Source organism: Carassius gibelio, chromosome B8 (assembly GCF_023724105.1).
Source record: "Carassius gibelio isolate Cgi1373 ecotype wild population from Czech Republic chromosome B8, carGib1.2-hapl.c, whole genome shotgun sequence".
NCBI lineage: Eukaryota > Metazoa > Chordata > Actinopteri > Cypriniformes > Cyprinidae > Carassius > Carassius gibelio.
In genome coordinates, this window is record NC_068403.1 from 22666601 (window position 1) to 22682969 (window position 16369).

The 16369-nt window shown below is 35.5% G+C and overlaps 1 protein-coding gene and 1 long non-coding RNA gene across 4 annotated transcripts in view; both read left to right on the forward strand.

The window, feature by feature from the left end:
• The first annotated feature begins 1780 nt into the window (after positions 1 to 1780).
• On the forward strand, positions 1781 to 4367 carry LOC127963362 (uncharacterized). The gene is made up of 3 exons (XR_008154792.1): positions 1781 to 1852; positions 1961 to 2041; positions 2123 to 4367. It is a non-coding gene; the product is annotated as an uncharacterized LOC127963362 (long non-coding RNA).
• Positions 4368 to 5980: 1613 nt separating this feature from the next.
• LOC127964259 (actin filament-associated protein 1-like 2) overlaps positions 5981 to 16369 on the forward strand; it is a 51255-nt gene continuing 40866 nt past the window's right edge. For 2 of the 3 annotated variants that reach the window (XM_052564398.1, XM_052564399.1), the window contains exon 1: positions 5981 to 6254. In XM_052564398.1, the coding sequence (XP_052420358.1) occupies positions 6239 to 6254 (16 nt within the window). In that variant the 5' untranslated portion in view covers positions 5981 to 6238. Of the gene's footprint in view, positions 6255 to 12432; positions 12499 to 16369 lie in introns of those variants that run through there. The other variant, XM_052564400.1, reaches the window with a different exon arrangement.

Sequence of the window (16369 nt, forward strand, 5' to 3'; positions counted from 1 at the left end):
AGTCATAATCTGTTGTATACTATTCTATTCAAATTAGTAATTAAGTGTACAAGTATTGTCATGATTTAATCCTATTCTGCTCTATCCTTTCTATTCTATTCTTTTCTAAATAGTAGATCAGTTTTATTTTATCAGAGCAAGTTCCAGTATTAAGAGCACTTATCTCTATTCTGTTCTATTCTATTTTATTAATAATAGTCATTTTTGTCATATTTATTTACAGTGCAATCAGAGTGACAGTTTTAAGCATCATAATTCTATTCTATTCTAAACAGTAATGTAGAGTGCCCGTATTGTCATACTGTAATTCTATTCTGTTCTATTGTTCTATTGTTATTGATCTAAACAGTAGGTCAGTTTTTGTCATGTTTATTCGAAATGTAATCAGAGTAAGTTACAGTATTACGAGCACTGATTTCTATTCGATTTGAATCATTTTTGTCTTTGTAACATTTGTAACACTTCAGAGTGCCAGTATTATAAGTCATTATTCAATTTTTTTGTATTTAGAGTACTGATTTTATATATATTTTATTATAAAGTATATCAGTCATTTAAGAATCATAATTCTATTCTATTCTAAATAGCAGAGTATTTAGAATGTAGTATGTTTATTTACATTTTATTTAGAGTGTGGAGAGTCATTATTCTATTGTATTGTGTTTTGTTGTGTTCTTTTCTCACCTTTTTTAAATGAATATAAATCAAATTGAATTAAATGTTTTATACCCCATGCTCATTGGATTATCAATTGTTTCTCTCTCTCTCTCTCTCTCTTTTTTATTTATTTTTTTAAAGATTTCCAGGTATGTACTAGTTTACATTAACATAAATGTTTTTAAAACGGATGAATAGATGGATTTATCAATTTTATTTAAAGCCAACTTTATTCAAACCCCCTTAAGTAACGAATACAATACAAGCCATTCGTATGTTGACAGTTTTAGTACCGTATTTTCCGGACTATAAGTCGCACTTTTTTTTCATAGTTTGGCTGGTCCTGCTACTTATAGTCAGGTGCGACTTATTTATCAAAATTAATTTGACATGAACCAAGAAAAATGAACCAATAGAAAACATTACCGTCTACAGCCGCAAGAGGGCACTCTGTGCTGCTCATTACTCCTGTAGTCTACCACTGTGCAAGATAGAGCGCCCTCTCACGGCTGTAGACGGTAATGTTTTCTATTGGTTCTAAATAAATGCAACTTTTAGTCCAGTGTGACTTATATATGTTTTTTTCCTCATCATGAAGAATTTTTGGACTAATGCGACTTATACTCAGGTGCGACTTATAGTCCGAAAAATACAGTATTAGCTTTTCAGAAATAAACAAATAAGTCGAGCTCTGCAACCTTCAATCTCGTTAGTTTTACAACATTTACAATCAGATTTTAGGAATAACTGCTAGGGGTGCTCCGATCACGATCGGCCGATCGTTAATGAGCATCTCGTCAGTAAAGCCGGTTCTCTAATCAGTGGTTAATTCCATCAGGTGCATGATTTCACATAGAGCAGCTGTTACTACACAGAGCCGTTGTTAACTGAGAAGATGCACCAAAAAACGCTGAAAATGAAGTGGATTTGTGCATCTTCTCTATTAATAACGGCTCTGTGTAGTAACAGCTGCTCTATGTGAAATCATGCACCTGATGGAATTAACTGCTGATTAGAGAACCGGCTTTACTGACGAGATACGCATAACGATCGGCCGATCGTGATCGGAGCACCCCTAATAACTGCACAAATCACAGTGGTGGTCTTATGGTGGTCTCCTCTCTTATAGAATGGAGAAGCCCAAAGCAGAAGAATAGACCGAGGGAATTCACTCCCTAGTATGCTGGAACAAAAGGTGATGTAACTAATTAAGATTATTGTGTTTAATTCTTGTATATTGTGTATATTGTTACTTAAAGTCCTGGTTCATTAATATTGTTATGAACATGTGTTTGTTTGGCAGATTTACCCGTATGAGATGCTCATTGTGACACACAGAGGCAGAAACAAACTCCCTCCTGGTGTAGACAGGACAAGACTGGAGGTAGACATCGCTTCTGCTCATTGTTTTACCTTGTTGCTCTCTTCTGCTGGGAAACCTTGACCACATGACCTCTCTCTCCAGAGGCACCTGTCACCTGAGGAATTCCAGAACGTCTTTGGAATGTCCAGTGAGGAATTCGACCGGCTCTCCTTTTGGAAGCGGAACGACCTGAAAAAGAAAGCCTCTCTCTTCTAGTAGTCAGAGAAACACGCTCTTATACAAACACTGTCACGCGTCTGCACTTCCGCTTGTGAAAACAGTACAGGCGATACAAGTTAAGGAAAGATGAGGAATGTGAAATGAGGAATGTGATTATGGAGCCAGCAAAAAAAAAAAAAAATCAGTTATCCTTATCGTTTGATAAGCCCCATATCTGATTGCAGCTAACAATCATACCCGAGTCTCTCTTTTTCTAGTTGCAGCTACTATGTCAGGACTCTTCTGTGTGTGCTCAGTAAAGCTATAATGATATACACAGATACGAATCACACCAGTTATTTGAGCAGACCAAATCCCTGCAGAACATTTGAGATGGACCAGCAGGAATCTGTGCGTTTAAGTCACTGCCACACTTTTCAGCCTTCATGTGCTAAGCATGAATTAACAAACCTTCAGAATACGGGTCAGTGACTTTTTTTGACTGTCTCATTCGTCATTGACCCATATCTGTAAAAGCAGCTCAGTATTTGAATCAAGCAAATCAAATCATGCTGATAGTTTGGAATTAAGTACAATTTATACTAGAGTCTCAAGACGCACGTGTTGCACACCATCGTTCCTTACACCTTAACACCAATATCACCACGCAGATACCAGCGGTACAATATAGAGCAACATTGATGACTCTGAGGGAGAGTGTGTTGTCCCAAAGAGAGCTACTGTACATTAGTGAGAGTTTACTGAATATTGGATATGAGACGTATGAATCCTGCATGGCAAATGTATCCTGCTTTTCTTCAGTGATGATTGTGAGTGTGATCAGCACTTCTCCTAATACTCCTCCTCCGCAGGATGTTTCACTCGCTCCCTCTATCCTATCGTCTTTTTCTCTCCCTCCTCCCCGTTTTGCTGCTATTGCCTTTACTGTTTTGGTTCTATCTATCCTCTTTTGTTCTTGACGGGTGGAAATGTTTTTTATGGTGTTCCTGTTTTATAGGATAAGGGTAGGTTAAGATATAATGGGATTTCAGAGAGCATCTGAAGGTTGCTGTAAGTCTGAAGGATTGATTTTGCAGTTAAACAGCGTTAAACAGCTTTTCAGTGCATGAATGTGAATTCATATTGCATTGGTCAAGACCCACAGGATGTTGAATGGGAATTAGAGGAAGATGAATTTACTGAACTGTAATTCAAAGAATAGACACATTCACACAGCAGTGATATAACTGTAAAACTAACTGTTTTATTTCATTCAATTCTATGTTTTAAAATTCAAAAAAATTTGAATTTGAAATGCATTCTTAATTCTGTTCCGAATGGCACACAACCCAGCAGTTCATATATAATTCTTGCCCACGTCGAAATTAAATATAAATTTCTATGCTTTTATTGCTCCAGTGACCAAATGAAGTGCTTGGATAGTGTGCATGCTTAGAGTTTGTACCTAATAAAACAAAATTTTATAAGAACAAAACAATCACTAAAAAGCAGCACGTATATCAACTTGAGAATGTACAGTAGAAGTACAAATATATACATTCCACATTCATTTTTGTAGAAACACTGCTCAAAAGGAAATATGTGGCTATATGCATATTAAAAAACCCATAGTATTATTTGTTGATTTAATGGCTGTTCTTTCAGAAGAACATTTTTTATGTGAACACAATCAGACACCTGATTTATACTTCTGCCGTTTGAAATCTTTTCTTGTGTGACTGAAGTGGCACAAGCTCATCACAATGATCACATGATCATCAAAATACACAAGATTCATCAAATTATGCTACTTATCGATCGTCTTTTTTTTTAGGTGGCAGCTTAAAGTGTTTTTCTGGTCTGAAAATATGTGTGGCTTCAGAAGTCAGGCCTTCTTTATGAAATCCATTTCGCTAGGAATATTTTGCAGTGAGGCACTCATTGCTTCATCTTAAAGCACTTGATTTCACTCTTACACAGCTTAGAGAATGAATGTTTTCACAATAAGAAAATATGCTCTTTTAACCCACATGTACATGCATCTGACAATGTTCATGTGAAAAATGTCCCGAATATGAGCATATATACTCATTTTTCTCTGCTTCATAAATAGTGCTTTTCTTCTTTTCATTTTCTTTTATGTGAAAGTGTGATGAATGGGGGAAAAAAATAAAATGGATTTATTAAAGTGTGTGTATTGTTATGATTTTATTATTAATAGCAGTTGTGTTGTTGTTTCGATATGTTTGATTTGTTAGTGGTTTTCTAATTTAACAGATTTTAAAGATTTGAATTAATATTTCACTTCAATAAAATGTATGATTTTAACAGCATTTTGTGTCTGCTTTTTGCTGATTGAAAGTGTGATTAAGCCTTTAACATCTTAAATAAGATGAATTTAGTTATGCTGGGTCACTTTTGACAGTCATCTCAATATAGCTGTAGATTTGTTTGGATGTTTAAACTGAAGAAACTACTGAATGGGCCCTACGTCTGTTTCTATTCAGTGTAAAATGTATTTAATGTAAGCGTTTAATGCATGTAAAGATTTTAATTATTTTTTAGCCCCTAAAGATGTAATAGAGATGTAAAATTGAGAAACTTTTGCATTCTTTGTGAGTTAAAGTTATTTAACACAAAAGTTTTCTGACTGAACTTTTTAAATCCATTAAAAAGTAACTTTAACTAATTGGATTACATGTCACATTTTACAGAAAGTAATTAATGTTTTTTTTTTTTTTTTTTTTACCTTTTGGCAACTGTAAATACCCTTTCACACCAAAGGTGAAATTAATAAGCCTGAGGCTGAAGGAATTGCTTTTGCATTTACTCTCAATTTCTCATGACGGGGACAGGAGTGACGTCAGTAAATAAATGGAAAAACAAAGTAACTTGGAATACTTGTTTGAAAAAGTAACTCAAATGTTCATGTAAATTTTATTCAATTTAATTTAAAGCATTACTTTATTATTTGAAAGCTACTACCATATTCAAGTTTCATATGACAATTAATGAGATTAACAAAACACTTTTGCTTAAACCAATGTGGATTCTGGTCAAATGATGAGGCAGAAATATGTTGTTAGTAACATTTTGGAAGACTTTTATGATGAAGATGTTCAATTTATGTGGGGCATGAAAGAATAGTAATGTAACTAGTAGCTTAACTAATTTTTTTTGCCATGAAAGTAATAAGTAAATCAAATATAGCCCTATTACTTTTAAAAGGAGTGTTAATGCTATTACATTTTTTGGAGTACCTAGCCCAACACTGGTTATTTGTAATGCATTACCACCAACACTACTGAAATATAAATGTTCCTCAAACTAATATTTGTCCATCGCTGTGTCACCAGGGTCTGTGTCTTATAGTAATAAGTGCAGTCAAATGATTAATCGCGATTAATCGCATCCAAAATAAAAGTTTTTGTTTACATAATATATGTGTGTGTGTACTGTGCATATTTATATAAATATATACAAATATATATATACAAATATATATATATATATATATACAAACACGTTCAATATATATTAAAAAATATTAACATATATTACATATACATATTCTTAATTTATAAACATGTATGTGTATTTATATAAACATAATAAATACAATACACATACATATATTATGTAAACAAATTATTTTGGATGCGATTAATCGTTTGACAGCACTGACGGTAATATAAATATTGTGTCATGTTTTCATTCACCCAGGTAAATGAATCCCCAGCCCAGATAAAGAGCAAAGGTTTTGTTTGTTACAGTTGTAGAGGGCGCGTGGTGGCGCTGTGGAGCTGCTGGACAGCTGGAGGCGGAGAGTCCGGTGATACTCAGAGATGTGGAGAGGATGTTGACAATGTAGGAGCTTGTTTGGACAGTTTCGCTGTTATCTTCGTCTGTCTGTCGCCTGACCCGCAACTCTCACTTAATTCACTTCGAATTTCACATAAAGCCACTCTAGATTCGTTTACACATCCGGGAACAGACTCCGCGATGAGCTCTGGAAGCGGACGAGAACAGTTCACTTGGACGCTTTGAGCATTTCCAGCGATGGACAAGCAGAAAGGTATTTCTCTGTTTTCACATCCGTCTGTAGTCTGTATGAGTCCAGTGCTCCAGTTAAAACCTCATATGAGCCAATTAGATCTACTTCATATCATCTACACAGACATTTTCCATAAGAACTAACTTTTATTTGGTGTTTACTAGTTGGGGTGCTGTGACGAAGTGGTTAAACTCGTGAGGTAGTTGGTTTGAATCTCAGAAGGGCTGATTTACATACTCTATCCTAAATTACTGAATGTCCCTGTGAGTCATATATTAGATAAAGCCACTAGTTAGTACTCACTGACTGGACAAGTAATCATATTGAATAGTTTCAGTATGAGACCTTTTATGCCAGTTTTGTCTCATTTAGTCATAAGTCTTCAGGAGAAGTCTCAAGTCTTCAGTTTCATTAACTTATAGAAATGCTGTTCATTCTTTTATTTAAAGAGACGTATAATGCCTCAATGTGTCTTTGGATCACAAAACCAGTCATAAGGGTAAATATTTTGAAATTGAGATTGATAAATCATCAGCTGAATAAATAAACTTTCCATTGATGCATTGTTTTGTTAGGAAAGGACAATATTTGGTTAAGATACAACTATTTAATAATCTGAGGGTGCAAAAAAATCAAGATATTGAGAAAACCACCTTTAAAGTTGCCCAAATGAAGTCCTTAGCAAAGCATATAACAATTTAAGTTTGATATATTTACTGTTGGAAATTTACAAAATATCTTTATGGAACATGATCTGTACTTAATATCTAAAAGATTTTTGGGATAAAAGTAAAATCAATAATTTTGAACCATACAATGTATTTTTGGCTATTGCTGCAAATATACTTGTGCTACTTATGACTGGTCCAGGGTCACAAATGTCTTGAATTAACCCCACTGGGAATAGAACCTACAACCCTCTACCAAACTACACCAGCATTGTAAAAATCATCCATTTATCATCCATCCACACATCTTAGCAGTTCTATCATAACTCAGAAAGACAGCGAGGTGTTGAATATTTCAGTGCTGATGTCTCATAATTGCCGTGTAGATTTGATCATTGTTCTGGAATGTCCTCCAGTTTTCCCCATCAGCCGCGCCGCCACGACCCAAATCTCAGGAGAGGCGCGAGTCTCTCGGTTTGTTTAAGTAAAGGTCAGAAAGCAGTGCTAATTTCACCAGCGGCGGTGTAGTGTGAAGTCCGACAGGAGCAAATGAGCTGCTTTACTGCCTTCCAAACTCCTTTCTGTTTCTGAAAAACAAAAACCATGTTGGGAAACAAAGCTGACATCATGGATAATATTACCGTTCGGCTTCTATGCACTTTTTCCATAATCATGTTTTAGTCTTTAAGCATGAGTTGGAAGTTATCCAGCATTTGCAAAAAATGTGCAAGACAGAGATTTATATTCAAGTAGAACAGTTATTGATTTGTGAACATACACAGAACTGCATATACTGTAGGTAATTATTGTTGTTTAATAATAATGTGGTTTTTTTTTTGGTACATAAGAACAATTATAAACCTTATTTTTTTCTAGTGAAAACAGTGTGGAAGATATGCTCTGATTTGTTGGGGGACAAAAGCAATTATTTTGTATGACGTTTCAGAATAAATGCATAAGTATCTAATAAGTAAAATATATTTAGATATCAACTGCATCTTTCAGCTTGGTCATGCATTTTTGTTTCAACAAACTTTTTTCCTCTCCCTGTACTATTACTGTCGGTCAAAACAAGATTGTGACCTCCCACACACACACACACACACTCTCTCTCTTTCTCTTTCCTCCATTATACAATTTGCATAACATCCACTTCAGAATGGATTCATTTGTCATACTGTCTCATGTTGTTTATTAGGATCTGTGCCTAAACCATTTAATGCAGTGTTTTCCTGCTCAAAACACAGAGCTCGGCTGGTGTATTTCCCTCAGCTAGGAGTCATGGAGTTGTCTGTCAATCACACACTCTTCTGTAACGAGACTGACACAGATCTGAGGTGTGCATATGTTTGAGACATCAGGCTGTGTGTCTGTTTGGTTATCATGTGGTTACACCCCATAGTGCCATCAACTGCTGTTTAAACATATTTAGATGCTACTCAAGGCTTTGGTGGTCGTCATGTTGTGGGCACAGGATACGATGATGATGTGAAAACAGCGTTTCTTAAATCAAACTGTCAGCATCTCTGGGTTATTCAGGTTGACTCTGCAGCACCCTTCTTTACGTTGGTTGATTTAAGCGCAGATTTTGTATTTCTGGTATGATGCGTCATGTTCAGAGGTGATTGGGATGGAACTGGGGAAACAAACAACTGCAGAAGGTCACAGGTATTCAGACTAAAACCCCGTTAATTCAGGTGAAAAAGTGTTTTGTGTGTCTGTGTGTGGCTATTGCACATCCTGTCATGCCGATGACTGCTGCATGCAATAGATGCATTTTGTAATATTATGGTTAACGATTAATCAATATTTTACATCCCTAATATATATATATAGGTTGCAAGTCAGATTTGAACCCTTGTTTCCCACTTGAGCACCAAGGCTCAGAAAGAAACTCTAAAGACACTCTGTTGTACTTCATCTAAGGATCAGAAGAAAACCAGACATTTCATCACAAATCTTGCTAGAATGTTCTTCCTCTATAAACATGCAAATATACTTAAAATAGAAAACATAAAATAGTGTTTCCTTTGCTTCAGGCAGTTTAGTGTATCAGTGTTGTGCCTGCTTTCAATCGTGCTGAGAACTAGCATGTTACCATGGACCTCTGCTTGAGATTTCATTCATTTTTCTTTTCGGACAGACTTTCTATTGTGTCAGACAAAAGGGTCAGCTGTCAACATGGGGTCAGATCAGTTGACCAGAGGTTATATACCCTTCTGAAGCATCTTGGCCAGTAATGCAAAATGTCTCTCTGTGTCCTCACCAACACAAACACACGGAGTGGGTGTTCGAGGCATTTCCGAAATGTTGATGACGCCCATGCACCTCGGGGCATTAGTTTTGCTAATGAATCAGATGCAGAGGGTGGTCTCACCCCCTCGCAGAACGTGACATCTCTACAATGAGCCTGAAGTGCTTGTCATGTTTGCATTAATATGAATGGGGCTACTGTTGTATGAGAAAACATAAGATGAAGAGCTTATATTTCATATTGATTAATGAAAACAAACAAATTATTAGTAGTAGTTTATGCTTGCCAAAACTTTTCTGGTAATGTTAAGATGCAGTCCAAAATTCATGCATGCTGTAGAGTGAATGGAAAGTGATTTACAAGCAAATGCACTCAAAGGACAAAACTGTTTTTCTTTAGGGTTCGGTCATGGAGAGGAAAGGTTAAATATAGCGATAATGAAATTACAGACTACAGCTTGTACAAAGTGTATAGTAGTTTACCTCATCAAAAGAGTTCATGGATGGTTTGTATGGGTACAAAATGTTCAGTCGCACTTTCTATAATGCAAAGTAGGGATGCAACGAAATGAAAATTCTTGGCCGATACCGAAAACAGAAAAAGAGAAAACCAAGGCCGAAAACCGAAACTGAAACACCGAAAGAAATTATGCCAATTAGTAGTACCATTGCATTTATTGCTATGACCGTGTACTAACTTTACTAAAATTAAGACATTGCAATTGCATAAATTAATATTAAAGTTTCAAAGATAATTACAATTACATAACTTATTTAAAAAAAACATAAAAATACATAATTACAAATGATGCAAATATTTATTAAGCACATTGCAACAATGCACAGTATAAAATAAAATTCAAACCAAAAATGTATCCCACTCATGTGTATATTTAATAATAATGTACAGGCCTACTGGCCTGCAGAAAGGTTTTAAAATGAACAGTTCTCTCATAAAAACAAAGTGCATTTAGGTGAAGTGCATTTGAAATTGTTCTCTGTAGGACTAGAAAGTGCATCACTTCTCCAGTATAGGCAAGAGGGATGTCACTTCTGGGGATGGGGACTTCAGACAGTTAACCATCTAGCTGTTGAGCAGTTGAGCTTGTCATCTGCCTGACATTTGAGACATATTTGAGAGAGTGTATTTAAATAGGACCAGGGCATAAATAAACATTTTTATCAAATTAAAGCAGACATCTAGCAGAAAATCTAGCATAAATATGGCTACAATCTGATATTATGTATGTACATATTTTTTTGTGTGTGTATGTGTGTGTGTGTGTGTGTGTGTGTATATATATATATATATATATATATATAGTAGCCTAAGAACAAAATAGCCAACGTATTATTATTATTTGAGGCACTTTCTTGCAGAATTCCACTGAACATATCAGACAACGATGGTGCATGCCACTCATCTGGTGCAGAGACGAGTTTTTTCTGCGCTCTGATCTCAGTCTCCTGCGCTTGGCGCTTCTCCGTCTCCACGCGGGTTCTCCGCATACAGCGCGGCCTGGATCATTTCTCGTGCGCGCTGCCTTATTTCCGCATCCAAGTAATGGTTTTATAACGCGGATCAAGCACATTCGTGATGAAGTGCAGAGGATCCGAAAAGATCTCAGTGATACGTGTGATAACAGACTCTATAAGACTGTACATTTCTTTGTTTTCACTTCGCCGTGGTCCGTCTTAATCTCTTTAGGAGACGCTTTACTGCTGCGAATAAAGGAGTAAGAAGAGAGAGAATGTTCTCACTGGTGTTAAGTGAATGTCGCGTGGAGCTCGTGCTCTGCGCTATGCAGGTCGCGGTTTCTGTTTGCGTCCTCACAACATTTCGGCCGTGTTGTTTCGGTGATAAAAGTCTATCGGCCGAAAACCGAAAAGGCCATTTTCGGCCGAAAATTTTCGGTGGCCGAAATTTCGGTGCATCCCTAATGCAAAGTATGACTTTGACTTTTTTTAGTGTGTGCAGACAGCGGATCACCATAAAAAAATGATGTATCCTTGTCCTAAGGTCTGTGAAAACCTACCGGGAAAATCAGTTGACAATTGTGCATTTACACTGGAAGTCTAAGTGGCAGTATTAGCCATCCATTTATTTATTGCTTCAGTTTCCACCAAAATAATAAGCAGCACAACTGTTTTCAACATTGATCATGATAAGACATTAGTTTTGAGCACCAGGTCATAATAGAATGATTTCTGAAGGGTTTCAAATTATTTATAAATTATAAATGATTGTGGCAATGTACAGCAAAAATAAAGCAGTATTCCATGGAACATTCCTGTCATTACTGAAAGATGAACATTTTGTTCTAGATAGTGATGGAAACATATTGCACATAGTTAGTACAGTTTATTATGCAGGATTAGTGTTTGAGATACCAAGGCTTTATTAGAAGAATTGAATGTACGATGAGACACACCATAAAGCCAAGGGTTTCCTCTTCAGGTTATGCACAGTAATAGAAAGGTACAGTCACAGGCTAATTAAGGTAAAATAAGCGTACATTTTTAAAAATACAGGTTTTTAAAAGGGGCTTTTGATTTGATGCAATAGAAAAACAATTTTTAATTCCTCAAAGAACCATTTTAGTGAGCAGTTCTGAAAAGAACCATTGTAAAATCTCTGAAAACCTGTTTTCCATTTTAAAGAACCTTTTGTGCAATGGGAAGGTTCCGTGGATGTTAAAGGTTCTTTATGGAACCAATGGAACCACTCTTTTTTTTAAGAGTGTAGACATCAGAAGTAAAGGTTCAGTAAAATCTTAAAGCGATAAAGGATGAATGTTTGTGTGTGTTTGATTTCGCCGGAAGCCAGTAGTTGGATTCTTTGACTTTTGAGACATTGTTATGACAATGCTCACTATTTCTCCTCCACACATTTTACAGTTCCTGCACCAAGAGAGAATGGGTGGGTGATTTCTTAGCAGACAGTTGTTATTGGCTTAAGTCTACGAGAAACATCTTATCACAGTAACACGTGAACGTTTTTTTTATAGATTCTCATATACGCAAAAGCATGATGAAGGCTTGCTTTGAACATCTGCTCAAGAAAATGGTCTAAAGTTGCCAATACAGTGTGGCAGTGAGAAATGGTGGAGTTTGGAGAAGAAAAGAGGGTAGTGTGAAGACTGAGACCTTGAGAATGACAATCTGAAGGGCAGAGAGCCTCGGTCACAGTCAGCCATTGACATCTGGCTGGAGCTCTGTTTGCTTAATGACTTTACTGTTAGCACTCCATCGCCAGCTCTGTCATGTCTGAAGGTCAGTGTTCGATAAATGAAAACCGAATTCTCTTTTTTACAGGAAGCTTTCTGGAATAAGTGCTACTGTACGTAAGTGATATTTATCATCTCTTTTACAGCCCCAGTTTCCTGGAGAAAAACTGCTTTTTGCTATTATGTATAATGTTTAACTGTGAGCTGTAGCTTCACACACATCTTTTATTTGCATTTCTTTGTCCTTTGTTAATTTGTGTTTGCAAAATCCAAAGTTACTGGATAATGTACATTCAGTTGGATTGTAAATTCAGTAATAGAACTGCCAGATTTAACGTTTAACATTTGTCTGGATGTATTCATTTATTCTAACAAATAAATAATGCATTCAAAAAGTATTCAGACCACCTTGACTTTTTAAAATTTTATGTTGCATCCTGATACTTCAGTTGTTTAATTTTTTTTCGTATTAATCTACACTCCGTACCTCATAATGACAAAGTGAAAAAGTGAAAAAAATTATTTTAGAAATGTCTGTACATTTATTAAAAGAAAAAAATGAAATTCACTGTAAATAATAATAAAAGAAAATGTATTCATAAAATTACATACACCCACTTCAATGATGAGCATTTTTTTTTAAGATTTATAAAAAAAAATGTGTATATATACGTATATACATTTTATACACTAACAAGGTCAAAGAGTTTCTTACAATTTGTTCAATATGGTGTGACCACAATTTTTTTTTTTTCTTAATTAAAGGTGTAATATGAAATTTCCCTTTCTCTTTGGAGTGTTACAAACTCTTGCTGCATGAAGTAGATCTGTAAAGTCTCAAATCCAAGAGATATTCAATATCGAAATTAAGACTCTGCCACGCCCCCTAAAAACAGCTCATTCAAACACGCCCCACATGTCTACGTCACTATGTGGAAATATTTCCGTAATGCCACTCAAATTTTCACGCAAAGAAAGAAGGCGTTTCAGTAACCGCAGTTAGTGTTGAAGCAGTGATGTCAGGGAGATGCTGTGTGTATCTAGTAGGGCTGCACGATTCTGGATAAATTGAGAATCACGATTTTTTGATCTCATATAGAGATCACGATTCTCCTACGATTCTTTATTATTATTATTACTATTAACATTATCATTATCACAAGTATATAAATTAATTATTTTATTTTGCAAGGATTCTTTAAATTGATCAAGTGTGACAAAGACATTTATAACAAAATATTTCTATTACACACAATTATTGTTCTTCTGAACTTTCTATCAAAGAAACCTGAAAAAAATCTACTCATCTGTTTTCAACATAATAATAATAATAATAATAATAATAATAATGTTTTTTTTGAATGGCAAAACAGCATATTAGAATGATTTCTGAAGATCATGTGACACTGAAGACTGGAGTAATGATGCTGAAAATACAGCTGCACACCACAGAAATAAATTACATTTTAAAATACATTCAAGTGAAAGCAGTTATTTTAAATGGTAAAAATATTTCAAAACTTTACTGTTTTTGCTGTACTTTGGATCAGATAAATATAGTTTGGTGAGCAGAAGAGACTTTAAAAAAACATTACACATCTTATGGTTCAAAAACTTTTGACTGGTAGTGTATATATAATATATTTAAAACCCCAGTTTTTTTAATATTAGAATGATGAAAAAGTTGTTTAGATCACTGATTCAATGACTCACTCATAAACCTACTACACTTGTTTCATTTCTGGATGAATCAGCGTTTTTGAACGATTCTCTTGAATGAAAAATTAATTCATTGACAAATAAATTAAGACACTTGTCGCCACCTATTGGTGAAACAATGCAATCGACACAAACGTTATTTAAAGCGCAGTACTTTCAAAAGGGGATTTGTTATATTTTGATCGCTGCCATATAGACATCAATGTTTATATTTAAACTATAAACTTTATCCCAGTATTTCTGTGATAATATAAATGACTGTAAGACAGATATAATACTGTGTAGTTGAAAAGACTGTTTGTGAAGATGTTTCTTAACCAAACATGGTAAGAGCTCTCTCTGTGTCAGCGGCAGTGCGCGCACGGATTTGAATGATCCGGTAAGACTTTGTCAAAGGTTTAACAGACTCGGGGAATCGTTGTCTTTTAGAAATGAGATCGAGAGGGTGTCTGAATCGAGATCGCAATCTTTTAACGATTAATCGTGCAGCTCTAGTATCTAGGTGAAAGCAAAAGCACTTTATTTGGCCTTCAGAAAGTAGATGCATTTAGGAATCTTTAAGATTACTTACAACAGAACAGCAACGCTTTTTTATGGACGACCTTTTCGTGAATCTAGGAGAGGAGGTCATTCTGACTTTGTTACAACAATCTGGCGCTTTTGAATCAGCTACTTTAAATGTTTTGTTATTAGTTTAAATATTTGCTATTCACTGTTCAAATGTAGAGTTTTGTGTGTATTTTGTGTGTGTGTGTGAGAGAGAGAGAGAGAGAGAGAGAGAGAGCGAGAGAGGGTCACACAGCAGAGTCAGCTGTCTTAACCATCTGTGGCTTGTGTACTTCAAACACATTCAATCTTCATCACTGTGTCTGTCACGTGACTCTGTTCCTCTTTCAAGCTTGAACTGATGGTAATTCTAAGGACATTATTAACTTTCTTTAAATTTATTTTGAAAGATGAAGCTCATGATTATGGAAAGGGGCGTTACATTTCCAACGAGTGCATGTGGTGTTCGGCCAATCACAATGCACTGGGTCAGTTGGCCAATCAAAGCAGACTGCGCTTGTCAGAAGGAGGGACTTTGTAGAAAACAAAGTGTTTGAGAGAATAATGTACAATGTTTGAAAAACAATGTGTTTCTTGAACATTAAATCATGTCAACATATTCTGTTACACCAAATACACAAAATAATGATCTTTAAAAAAGCATCATATGACCTGTTTGCAATTTTTTTATTAAGATGAATGTGGTTAACATCATTATTTACATGATGGTTATGACCATTTCATGTGAAGTCAAAAATATTTTTCCTTTATTTTGTAAATTTGTCTTTGACCCATTCACACAATGGAAATTACCATTATGTACAACGTTTTCCATCAAAATAACAACATATTCTGCATATAGTAATTGTTGGCGATGCCATGTCAATTAGAGCTATGTTACCGCTACATGACGAAGGATTAAAAGACTCACAACTCTTATCGCTACATTATCTGGCGTTTAGCCTGCACTCACGTACAAGAGAGCAGCGGCCTTTTTATTAGTGATTGCACACCTGTGTATGTTTACTCCACCCACTTCTTGATTACAGTCAATTAGAGAACATATACAATTACATAAGTCAACACCCCCACTTGTTCTTAAATTGACAGAATATAAACACAGTGCATCACATACATGCATTTAGATAATTCTTCATACTCCAAATAAAAAACACAGAAATTTATCCATTTTAGCTTTAGACACAGATTTTGTTAAAATGTCTGCCACCATATCAACTGTAGGACAATAATGAAGAATTATTTTGCCATCATTCAGTAAAGATCGAACAAAATGATACCTGATGTCAATATGCTTACTCCTTTGTCGACACACCAGATTTTTTGTAAGTGTCACCCTGATTGTCCTCAAAAATAGTCACTGGTGCATATTCAAGTACATTGTCCATTCCATTGATCCACTGTATATCAGTGATTCTGGAGACAATGGCTATAGATACTGTATCTATAAGATGTATTATGCATACCTCTATTTTTTGTTGTGGTGGGATTTACTGTTTTCTCATGGCTCTTTTTACAGTTCTTGAAATGTTTGTTTGAGCAGCGCTTGTTGAGGCATTGTTAGATGTCTACTAGTACTCACCCATGACCCCATATAAACCCATGGGAATTCAGATGTTTACTCCCAGGAGATGAAGCCACAGCTGGAGCCCTAAACCACCACTGTACCCTGCAGACATGGGACTGAGTTCAGAATAGACACAAC